General features: G+C 41.2%; 1 protein-coding gene across 2 annotated transcripts in view; it reads right to left on the bottom strand.

Moving 5' to 3' along the window:
* TERF1 (telomeric repeat binding factor 1) overlaps window positions 1–3,747 on the bottom strand; it is a 29,526-nt gene extending 25,779 nt beyond the window's left edge. For both annotated transcript variants that reach the window (XM_081069907.1, XM_081069908.1), the window contains exon 1: window positions 3,405–3,747. In XM_081069907.1, coding sequence (XP_080926033.1) covers window positions 3,405–3,708 — 304 coding nt within the window. In that variant the 5' untranslated portion in view covers window positions 3,709–3,747. The remainder of the gene's footprint in view (window positions 1–3,404) is intronic.
* Window positions 3,748–12,688: the final 8,941 nt, after the last annotated feature.

The raw sequence follows: 12,688 nt of genomic DNA, 5'->3' as shown, positions 1-12,688 counted from the left end.
ATATTAATCTCACAAATATTTGAATGCCCACCCAGATGTTACGCCAGACAGTGATTGTATACAATGGTGAGTAAACCATGGTTGTGGAGCTCAGAGACTTTCTTACCATGTAGCCACGAAAGACAAAAATGAACAACTAAAGTAAAAAAGAAGAGAAAACCTAAAAAGACAAGTATAGAATGCCATGGAAACATAACAAACAATGTTACTGTGTGTTTTAGTAGCTAGTTGGAGGGAGGACATACCAGGGAAGGCTTCTCTGAAGAAATGTTTAAAGACCTGAAGGTGCTACTGTTAGCCTTATTTATATATTACACTTCACCCAGGGCTGGCTTGGTGGAAATAAAGAGGTTAAATTAACTAGCAAAAGCAGTCCTGCAGCCACTAAGCAGGTAAGACAAATAAACACATTTATTTGTACTTATTTCCTTAATTCTAAAACGCCATCATCTTATACTATACTAGCAATTATCTGGGCTAATTATAGCCATAATATAATTAATAGGATTCAAGAACAGCATAAAATTGAAACACAATTCATTCAGTATTTACTGAACATCTACTGCTAGCCAATATTAGGGACTGATAACTGCATGATGGGATAGCCAGTCCCTGCCCTTGCCGATAGTTTTAGTCTAAGAAGGCACAAATTGAAGAAAGTTATGCAAGTGACTAATTAAAATGTTAATAAGTGCCACAATGGGTAAGTATAGCACAGGAGCAAAGTAAAAAAAAGAGCTAATCTATTCTAGGGAAGAAAGTCAGACCCTTCTATATTCACCTCCCTCCATATTCCATCTAGTCAACAATGCAATAACTACAGATATCCCATATATCACTGCCCTTCTGTTCTTTCTACCTGCTAGGCAAAAACAAAACAAAACAAAACAAGGAAAACCTACTCAGGCTGAACCCGGCTATCTGCTTTTTCCATATCTGTAACCAAACACTGCTGACCGAAAAACACTAGGGAGGATCTAATGACCAGCAACAATAGCCAACTATATTTAAGCACTTATATATATATATGTATGTATATAATATCAGAAAGTATTCTTTATACCACTGGTTTATACTAGTGCTTTTCAACAGGGAGTGATCTTGTCTCTTAGGGGACTTTGTGCAGTATCTGGAGACATTTTTGATTGTCAAGGGTGGAAGAGGGTGCTACTGGCACCTAGTGGTTGAGGTCAGGGATGCTGCTGAACGTCCTACAAGGAGAACACAGGAGAACCCTCATCCCCACTCTCCTCCACACTCATGCATACCCAGAACAAAGAATTACCAGGTGCAAAATGTCAGCAGTGCTGCGGTTGAGAAACTTTGCTTTATACATATCAGCTCATTTGCTTCTCTCAACAGTCCTATGAGGTAAATACTATTATCACCATTTTATCGATGAGGAAATTGAGGTACCAAGAGGGTAAGTAACTTGCTTCAGGTCTTACAGCTGTATAGTAGCCGAGTCAGGAATCAAATTCAGATCGTTTACTCGGGAGTCTATGTTCCTAATACCCCACAGTGCTTCCCATGGTAGGAGATAGGTTAGGAATAGTAGTCTGCAAAAGGCATTATCTCTGGGAGGTGTGAGAACAATTCTGAGTTGGAATGAAAGAGCTAAGAATTTTCTAGAAAGCATTAAGAGTCGTATATTTTTACAATATTGAAAAGCGTAGTGAATAAAATTCCATAAAAGGTAAAAAAAATGGGAGTCCTTTCAGTCAAAACAGGAATACAGGGACAAAAGATAAAACTTCACAATTTGCAGGTCTCCCATGGATTAGCAGTGCAACTTGAAAAACAGTTGACCCTCTCTGGGTTTCTGTACCCCAACCTTAAAATAATGGAGGTGGCCTAGATTATTTCTCAGGTCTTGAGTTAGAACCTTGAAAAGGGGTTTTACTTTTTTCATAAACAGTTTTTAGAAGTTTTTAAATTTACAGAATTATTGTGAAGATGGTTTCCCTAGTAACGTCTTACATTAGTATGGTATATGCTAAATTAATGAACCAGTATTGATACATTAACTAAAATCCACGCTTTAGTCAGAATTCCTTCGTTATGACCATGTCCCTTTTCTGCTGCAGGCGCCCATCCATCTAGAGTACCACAGGACAATTCGTTATCAGATTTTCCCTTTTGATGACCTTGACAGTGTTGAGGTATTTTGTAAAAGGCACGTCTCCTGGGACTTGTCTGGTGTTTTTTTCTCATGATTAGACTAGAGCTCTGGGATCTGGAGAGGAAGACCATCAAGTTCCATTTTCACCGTAGCGTATTAAGTGTGCACACTACCAACTATCACCGTTGAGGCTGACAGCCATTACCGAGGTGAGGTAGAGCCTGTCAGTTTCTCTACTGTGGAGTTCCTCTCTGCTCCCCTTTCCGTACTGTACTCTTCAGAAAACAGTCACTGTGCACGGCCCACACTTGGGACGGGGAGTTATGCTTCACCTCCTTGAGGACAGAGCAGATGCATAAATTACTTGAAATTCTTCATGGGAGATTTGGCTCTTCTCCCGGTTATTTCATTATTCTACCGTGAAACTGTCTAATTAATGCTAATTAACCATGGCTCTAGTGTTATCTGTGATACAGTGAGAGGAAGGGTTCTGGAATTGGAAGACAAGCACGGGTCCGGAACACGCCCTTAAAAGGGGTGCAAAGCGATCAATACTTGAGGATGTTCAACCAGTTCATTGCTCTATAAACGGAGATAATGTGCCTGACTCCTGGGGTTTGCTGAGAAGATGGAATGTGTCAATACGGCTTTCTTAAGTGTTTAACCGTCTATTAAAGACTACCTTGGGGCTGCCTCCAGCTGCAATAAGTTGAGTGCGGATTCTGAAGTAAATACCAGGGCATCTCTCTGTTGTGCAAAAAGCCAGGCTGATCTCTATAGGTCCGTGTCTTCGTCCGCCATTTGCAGGCTGGCTCGTCTGGGCAGATTTCTCGGACGCCCACTTTTATTCCGAAGCCCACAGTCCTGAGCGCGCAGGGCAAACGAGGTGTAAAGAGCTCACACGCTAACAGGAAACACCGAGGCCTAAGCCACGCGGCGACCGCAGTGACCGCGGACTAAACGCCATCACACGCAGACCGGAGTCGAAAAAAGCAACACACACAAGCGCCAAAGGAGACCGACGGGATCGGACACTGGGTGAGGTGAAACGTTGTCCATTTTAACTCGTTCAACCCTGTAGCAACGCTAAAGGGGGTCTGAGGCTCATTTCTTCTCAGAAAAACTGAGAATCGGAAAAAAAAAACCCACAGAAAACAGGAGCTGATAACAGGGGATCGCGATTGGAGCCGACGCTCACTCCGCGCCTCCCTCACCCGGTCCCCCTGGGGGACAGCGCTTCACACCGGCCTCGGCCGCCCGCCCACGCGCGCCCAGCACTTACCCTCCGCGCTGTCACGGGTCCGGCGGAAGTCCTCCGAGCGGCCATCGCGGAAGGCCCGGCAAAGAGAGAGGCAGAGGAAATCGAGCATCCAGCCGGCAGCGACCTCCTCGGCCTCCGCCACCAGGCCCGCGTCCTCCTCTTCCTCGGGGGCCCCCAGCTCAACCTGGTACTCGAGCAGTTCCTGGCACTCGAACTGCTCCTGATCATCCTTCGCCGTTTCCGACAGCCCTTTCTCCGAGGGGCCAGCATCCTCTCCGTCAGCCCGCCCCCGCGGGCTCCGCGCCTCTGCGGCGTCCTCCGCCATGTTCAACCGCCGGCGCTGGTTGGAGCGCCGAGCGCCGATTGGCTCGGGCTGGAGGATGGGGGCGGTGCTTCGACGGGGCTCTTCCGCCGGGAAACCACCAATCACCCTGCCAGGATGGGCTAGCGGCTCGAGCCCGGCTTCTGATTGGTCGAGACTTGCTCACGCCTCTGAACGTTGAATTTTCCGCCATTCTAGGGCCGGACTTGGTTGGTAAATGAGTAACTCCGGATTGCGCGGCAAGACAGGGCGGAGAGGGGGCTGCTTTATCCTAGGGCAAAACTGCAACATTGACTAGAACCACAACACGGTTAGTTAAAATGAAAAGCATTTTACCCGCAGTGCACTTCAAAAAGAGATAGGTGATTAGAACTTGTCACCATTAGTCCAGCTGAACAGTTTAGACCCTAATAGTCACCTAACACAGTTACTCTGCAATCACTAACCAAAACTTAACAACGGACTTAAATCCGTGCTTCTCCAACCTTCACGTGCACCTGAATCAGTCCCGGCGCTTGTTAAAACACAAGTGGCGGGGCACCACCACCCGAGCTTCAGTTCCGTAGGTCTGGATTGGGCTTCTTGAATTTGCAAGTCTAATAAGTTCCCAGGTGATGCTGGGGCTGCTTGTTTGGAGACCGCATTTTGGGAATCACTGTTCTAAAAAGAGTATATTACTATGGAAATGAATTTCAATCAGATTCTGAAACAGACTATTGTATGCATTTCAGTAAAATCTGCATACAATTAGTAAACATTCTGTGATGGGGAAATTTTTTTTTTTTTTTGCACCGAGTTCCACAATTGCTACAGTTATCTTTAGTTACAGGGCTGTTAAGAGGGGAGAGATTTGATTTTTTAAAAAATTTTCTTTTTTTTCTTTTTTTTTGGGGGGTGGGGTGGGTGGGTGGTGGTGGTGATCCTAAGAGCACAACATGAATGCAAAGACTGAAGTTTTGGAAATGCAAATATAACTTCCTATCACATGTACTTTCTAACCATTAGAACTTTTCCGCAATGAAGTACTGACAGGTAATTATTTCTCACCATTAGGATCTTTGATGTAAAGGCTGGGTGACCACTGGAAAGAGATACTGTGGAAAGATTCTGCTAGGGAGTGAATTGTGTCCCACCCCAATTCACATGTTGAAGTCCCAATCTTCAGACTGTGTTTGTAGATAGGGCAGATAAGGAGGTAATTAAGGATAAATGAGGTCATAAATGTGGGGCCCTGATCTGATAGGGGTAGTATCCTTATAAAAAGAGACATTAGAAAACTTGCTATCCCCACTCCCCTCCCCCCCTCCTCCCCTCCTCCCCCCCCACACACAGGCCAGGTGAGGACACAGTGAAAGGCCCCATCTGCAAGCCAAGAAGAGAGTTTACCGGGAACCAATCAGCCAGCACCTTGCTCTTGGACTTCCCACCCTGCAGAGCTGTGAGAAAATAAATTTGTTGTTTAAGCTGCCCAGGCTGTGTTTTGTAGGGCAGCCCAAACTAATACAGATTCCCATAAAGCCTAGGTGACTTTTCCCATGCTGTTGCCATTCCTAAGGCTGTTTTTGCCTTGGATTACTTCTTAAGGAACACTTTGAAACCCTTCAGTTCCTTAAACTCTTTTGTCTCTACCTGAAACCTGGTGCTTATTTCCTTTTCTCCCCAGGGGAGCAGACACCAGCCAGAGTTCACTTTCCTTGCTGCTGTTTCTTAGGCCTGGAGGTCCACCTCCCCTTTCTCTCTGCTAAAGAATTAAAGCCAAATAATTAGAGGATTAAAGCTCCCATGCATATCAACTTTTGCAACTAAGTGCATGGTTCCTCCCATTTAATGACTTAGGATGTCACGGCACATTCAATCATTCTTCCTCACAACATGATTATTTCAAATTGCCATGTTTAAAAGAAGGTTAACTGATCACAGGAATTATTATTTTTGACTTATCTCAGGTCACACTTGTTGAGTCAGGAACAAGTCTTGAGTTTTTCTCATGCCAAGGGACCATGAGGTTTTGCATGGAAGACGATGCTCAATTTGTGGTCATGAAATTTCTGAATAGAGAGGAGAGTCACTGTCCACCTCCTCTGGGGCCTGGCTGGAGTCTCAAGGAGAGGAGCCACAAGGAGGGGAGCTTGGTAGAGTTCAACTGCATCAGCATTGGCAGGCTATTGACTTAAAGGGGTGCTACATGTGGTTCTTAGAAATCTTGATAAGCCTCATCTACACATGGTTCAGAGCAGAGAGTCAGACTGGGCTTCTCTCCTGGTCCTGCCACTCACGAACTGTATGATTAAAGGCAAAATAGGGAACCTATGTGCCCTGGTTTCTGTCTTTGTAAAATGGAGGTCACCAAAGTTGTCTCAGAGTTGCTGTGAGGATTAAATGGTTTAAAGAATATGATAATTGTCGATAATATTAGCTCCTGCTGATTTTCTCTTTTGTCTTGGTTTTTAAACATTTTTGTAGAGAATCCCTTTGGCAATTTTTCTTACCTACCTCTATTAGGAAGAATCATGGTTTCCCCATCAGTTTAAATCTCAAAGTTCCCCCCACACACACACACTTCAAGGGAGGGAGGGGCATGATTTCTATAATAGGCCAATTCAAACAGCAGAAAAGTGTGAAATTTCAGAAAATGTATATATATGTGTGTGTGTGTGTGTGTGTGTAATTCCATTTATGTAAAAATTTCAAACTTGCAACACAATACTCTGTATTATATATACATTCACATAAGGAGAAGTATGAAAATATTCATGAGAATGATGACACCAATAGTGTCCCCTTGAGAGGGGAGGAAGGGACTGTTTTCAGGGAGGGGCTTCACATGTATGTAATTGTCTACTGAAAAGATCTGAGGTAAATATGGCAAAATGTTAACATTTGATAAGGTTGAGTGGCAGGTATGTGATTATTATTCTCTATACATAATAAGTTTGAAATCGTTTACAAAATTTCTTTGAAAATAAAAATATTCAGAGTACATTTGGGCCTTAACAATTTTAAATAACAGATTTGACCCATAGTGCCTTTCCAAATTAACCAATACCTTAACTAAACAGACTAAATTAGCTTCTTATTTTGTTAGCCCTGGTGATATACTTATTCTTCCCAGTAGAGGTCACTATGTAATGAAATATTTGGTTAAACAACAGAATACATTAGTATACTTCCGCCCAATGCAAAGGTTTTCAATCTTAAAAAAAATAAATATGAAGTTCTTTCTTACTAGCTCACTTTCAAGCTTTATTAAGCAAGTCGTGAATTTCCCATCTAACAACTAGAAGCGTACTCCAATGAATTGTATAAAATGGAAGGTTTTAATAGGCATAAAGAGGGTGAAACTAACAAGTTAAAAGTGGATTATTTTAGGCAGGGATACCTTCCCTTCCAGCGAGCTAGTGGGTTTTATCAGGCAGATTGTCACTAATGTGGATTAAGAAATTCCAGATTGATTGGTTTAAAATTCCACTCCTGGGAGAGGAGGAAACTAAGTTACTAAGCTTTGGTTTGGCTTAGCAAAAGTGACTCCATCTTGGCCATATTGTTTCTTTTTTTTAACACAAGTAACATTCACGAATGTGAATCACTATGTTTGCTCTTTTGGCTTTAGGAATTTCTTCTGATTTCAAAATCTAAGATTCCTCTCTCTGCCCTCCCCAGAGTACCAATGTACCTATTGGAACCAAGTACATGAAAATCAGGGAGTGTGGTAGTAGGTCAAATAGGACCTTCCCTGCTACCTCCTCCTTCTCTTCCAATGTGCCAGCCTTGGAGGGATAAAACTTAGGTAGTAAGGACACAGATACAGAGATGCCAAACAAGGCATCTCTGTGAGGCAGAGATGCCCCACACCAGGCTTCCATTCTGAATCAGGCTCACTCTGGAAGAAGAGACATTTGACATTAAATCAAATTCAGAGTTTTGATTAACCTTCTGGACTGCACATTCTAATTTCTGTATTCGTCCTGTGTTTGTTCATTAAAGTGACCGTAGGACCTAAGAGTAAAGAACAGAAAAATCAGAGACCTGGCAAAATTTTCATCAAGGGTCGGGGTGAAATTATCCACATTAAGTGACATTTAAAAGAAAGATGAAATTTGAAAAATAGGTGAGTTTCGGTTAAGTCACGATTGGTGCTTATGCAACATACCAATTTTGGGGCCAGATAATTCTTTGTTGTAGGGGCTGTCCTGTGCTCTGCGGGGTGTTTATAGCAGCCCTGGCCTCTACTCATGTACAGATGCCGGCAGCAACCGGCCCCCTCTCCCACCAGCTGTGACAACCAAAAATATCTCCAGATATCGCCAGATGTCCCCAGTGCGGGGGGAGGGGGGCAAATTGCCCCTAGTTGAGAAACACTGATTTAAAGTAATGCTTTTTTAAATCAAAGACTTTTTATAATTCACATAATCCTCTAATTTATTTGTTTTGGAAATCTGGAAGGATATATATATATATATATATATATATATATATATATATATATATATAAAATGTATATATAACTTATATACATTATATATATTATATATTATTTATAAAATATATATTATATATATGTATATTTTTAGTAGGCTACTTTAGCAGCCCTACTTTTGTGATTATGCTCATCCTGAAACAAGTTCATAGAATTTTTGTGGAAAATTTATCTCACATTGGTCAAAATCGCTGACATAGTTTTGGGCCAGGCACAATGAATAGTCTGTTGCTTAATAGCTATATTATGTTTACAGTGCTTTTAATCTTATTAAATGAAAATTTAAATAAAATCGATGCTCCCATTTATTATGTGAAATATCAAATGATGATCACATTATCCCAATTTATTGTTATTAGACTCTTATGCTAACATCTTACTGAAGGAAAACCCTCTTGTAGCATCTGGTAGCTAGATAGAAAACTTAGGTATAACTTCTTTTTTAAAATTGTTTTCTAAGAAATTTGCTGGGCTTCAGCAGCTATGACAAAATAGGCTTTGACCGACTGCTTTGGCCACACAGATCCTTCCTTCCACATGATTTTGGCAATAGCAGAAAGAGAAGCTAATGGAGTAGAGAAAACCCTGCCACTACCTGCAAATTCAGAGGCTTGGCTCTTGAAAATTCCCTTCCACATCTCAGAAGCACATGTTTTTTGATTGAGAGGTAAACGATAGAACTGGTTTTTATGTTTTAATATACTCTATTACCCATACCCTAATTATTGCTTTATTTCTGGCCAACATTTTAATTAACTACTGTACAAAAAAACCCTGAAGGATCTAAGATTTTCTTACAAGTCAGCCTGTTATTGTTTTATAGACACTGGCAGAAGACATGACAGTCTTGGATTAGAGACAAAAGACTGTGTTGCTTATGACAAAGTAAGCATGAGCATAAGGTTGTGTTGATTCTCCATTCCCCCCAAGTCCCACCAGGGTGTGACACAGAGCAGTGCCGGTGGGTGTTATGCATGTAGTGGGTCGTGTCACACTGAGGAAGACTGAACTTGAGGATTCCACTGCTTTTATAATGAGAGGTAAGCAAGCCTTTTCTTTGTCTGGTGGGAGTCATTATCTCATTCTTCAAGGTTGTTTGTTAGAAGCACACCCCCTAGAAAAGAGTTGTCAGTGCCTTATATCCTTGGCATAAGCAGCAAAGACATGCAAGGACACACAGAGCCCATGGCCATTGCCACGCCCAACAATTACATGTATATGCAATTGCTTGTCTAGGTTGATCTGAGGCTAGTAGGTGGGGATAAGTGAGGATACTTGATGGGAGAAGGAAGTGTAACGGAAGAGAGAAAGGCAGTTCTTTACAGACAGAAATTAGGGTTCCATTATGAGAATTTCAGTGATAAAGTTTACCTAGAAAATTGTAGTGATTTGAAATCTTAGTTGGATTAATTTTGCCACCAGGGAGGGTCTATCTATCATCTATCTACCGTATTTCCCCGAAAAGAAGACCTAGCTGGACCATCAGCTCTAATGCGTCTTTTGGAACAAAAATTAATATAAGATCTGGTCTTATTTTCATATAATATAAGACCGGGTCTTTAATATAATATAATATAATATAATATAATATAATATAATATAATATAATATAATATATAATATAATATAATATAATATAATATAATATAATATAAATACAATACAATATTGGGTCATAATATAATACAATACAATATAATATAATACCAGGTCTTGTATTAATTTTTGCTCCAAAAGATGCATTAGAGCTGATGGTCCGGCTAGGTCTTATTTTCAGGGAAACACGGTATGTATCTATCATCCATCTATCTCATCTATCATCTTTCTACCTACCTACCTACCTACCTGTCATCCATCCATCCATCCATCCATCCATCCATCCAATATCATGAGTTGCAGAGATTAGCACCTTTACAAGTAGTTTTATGTGCTTGACAAAACATCTCTGTAGTTTATTATCAAATGCTTTATTACCTGGTAAAGAGAGTAGAGTGGTGGGTCTTTGGGTGGCAATGGACCCTTCCAGGAGACCCTTCCTTTAGTTACAATGCATTAGTGACCATCTACAAAGTTATTGGTGATTCTGACATGAAGAACTTCTATAGTTCTTAAGCTACTAAAAATAACATATTAAACATAAATTGGAATTCTAAGATTGTACAGCAAGAACATTAAAAAGCATAATTATTGATCCTTTCATAACACCTCTGAAATAAATATAAGGTTCGAATGCGTTCAGCAGGGTAAGAACATTATTTTTTAAGAATCAATACATATATTATATAGTTATAATGCTTACTACGAAAAATTTTTCAGTAGAAAATTGCTCCAGGGGCAAATTATTGGAAGGAATTTAGATGACGGCTTTTATTTCTACTCAGAATTTCTGTATTATGGCATATCAAAAATGATACCAAGAAGCTTTCACCAGGCCACCGATGTAATAAAATAATGATGGCAATTGGAATGTTGATAAGATGACAGTTTTCTATTGCGGTGTAACAAACCATCTCCAATCTCAGCAAATTAAAAAATAAGTTAATTGTTTATCTCATGAACCTGCAATTTGAACTTTTAAGGAGAGAGTTGGCTTCCTGTCTCTCTTGCTCTCCACCGTGTGAGAACATAAACAGGAGACGAGTTCCCATCAGGAACTGACCTGGATGACACCTTGATCTTGGAATTCCAGCCCTCAGAACTGGGAGAAAATAAATTTCTATTGTTTAAGCCACCCAGTCTGTGGCATTTTGTTACAGCAGCCTGAACCAACTTAAGACCACTAAGAGCATAAATGTCTTTTTCTTGGTATTTCCTGTGCTGATTATTAAAAACATTCCAGAATTATGGTGTAGTCCCTGGCTCGAGAGAATTCTCCTTTTATTTGTTCTTATTAAAAAAGGTGCTTCACTCTGAATTCACCATCTTGACATTTTCGTTGAATCTCAATTGTATGAAGCAATACTCAAGGTGAAAACCTCTAACCCAATGAAAACAAATTATTTGCATTATAACCCAAGAAATTGGACCATTTATCGTTATTCTGCCCATTATTTCCGGTGAACAAATTCATGATGTGTAGACATAACACCACCAACTTTTCAATCTTCAATGACTATTGTCTAATTTTTAGAGCTGCTCAGTTCCCTTTCTGGGCTTTTCCTGCCACCTCGCCTCAGTGAAACCTCTCACTCTAGTCTCTGGAACCTCACACTTAACTCACTGCCATTTTCTATCCTTTCTCCAGTTTATCAGCCCTGCAGCATCAGAAAAGAACAAGTATTTTAGATGCCTATCTTCAGATTTAAAAGTCCTGGTTTAGGAGTAATTAGAAGTTGCATTTTTTTTTTTTAAAGCAGAGCTTACAGCGTTGCCCCAAAGTACTTTAAATTATCATTTAGAAGTAAGTATTCCCTCCTACAGATCTATCCCATAAAAAAATGCCCTGTGCCATTTCCTCTAGAATCCTCCAGTAGTACCACGACAACTCCCCGAAGAAGGTGTGGGGGGCTACGGGGATGTGGGTTTTTCATTCTCGGTTTCATTTTTATGAAGAGATTTCTAAAGGATATGGCTTCACTTAAACACTTGTAAAGACTTTCCATAAAAACCAGCCTTGTGTTTTTGAAAACTAAGGCTGTCTAACATTTACTAAGTATATTCTATGTAGATTATTTCATCAAATGCTCACACAACTCAGCGGGGTACTTGCTATTGTAATCTCTATTTAACCAACAAGGAGACTTGCCTTAGATTGCTCACCTTGTCAGTGGCAGAGCCCTAATTAACTCCGGGCCGTGCAATTTTACAGTCCTGCACCTGTCCTCCGTATATACCTGTAGTACAGAGTACACAGCTCTCTACTTCCAGTCACATGGAGTCAGGAGCCTGACCACACTGTCAGGCTACCCTGTGTGCCTGGGGGACAGGGGGAGCCAGACATGATGAACTAGGCAGGAGGGATGCAGAACACCACCCCAAAACTTAGCTGCTTAAAACAATCACAGCTATTTCTCATGATTCCATGGTTGGTAACCTGGATAATCGTGCCTGGGATTACTGCTGCGGTCACAGTCACCTGCTGGGCGAGGGTTCTAGGTGATCTCACTACATTTCTGGCTGATGGAGCTGGCTATTAGCTGGAGTGCCTTGGCTTTCCCCCACATGGCCTGTCACGGTCCACTAACTTAGACAGCACGGTGAGCTCCACGTCCTGAAAGTGTGAGCATTGAAGCTGCATGTCTCCTGTGGCCTAGGATCTGGGACTTCCACAGACTTTCTTCTGCCACACTCTTCTGGTCAAAAAAAAAAAAAAAAAGTCCCAGGCCTCCACCTCTTTATGGGAGGTGCAGCAACGTCACATCGCAAGGGGTCATGGGCACAGGATAGCATGATCCTTTTGAGGCCATTATTATAATCGTCATCACAGTATTTATGTAGCAGTTGTATACTGCTGTGCAACAAATCAGCCCTAAACTTAGGGGCTTACCACAATCACCATTTTATTTT

The sequence above is a fragment of the Rhinolophus hipposideros genome (genome assembly GCF_964194185.1).
Source record: "Rhinolophus hipposideros genome assembly, chromosome: 13".
Taxonomy (NCBI): Eukaryota; Metazoa; Chordata; class Mammalia; order Chiroptera; family Rhinolophidae; genus Rhinolophus; species Rhinolophus hipposideros.
This window is presented reverse-complemented; position numbering and strand designations above follow the sequence as displayed.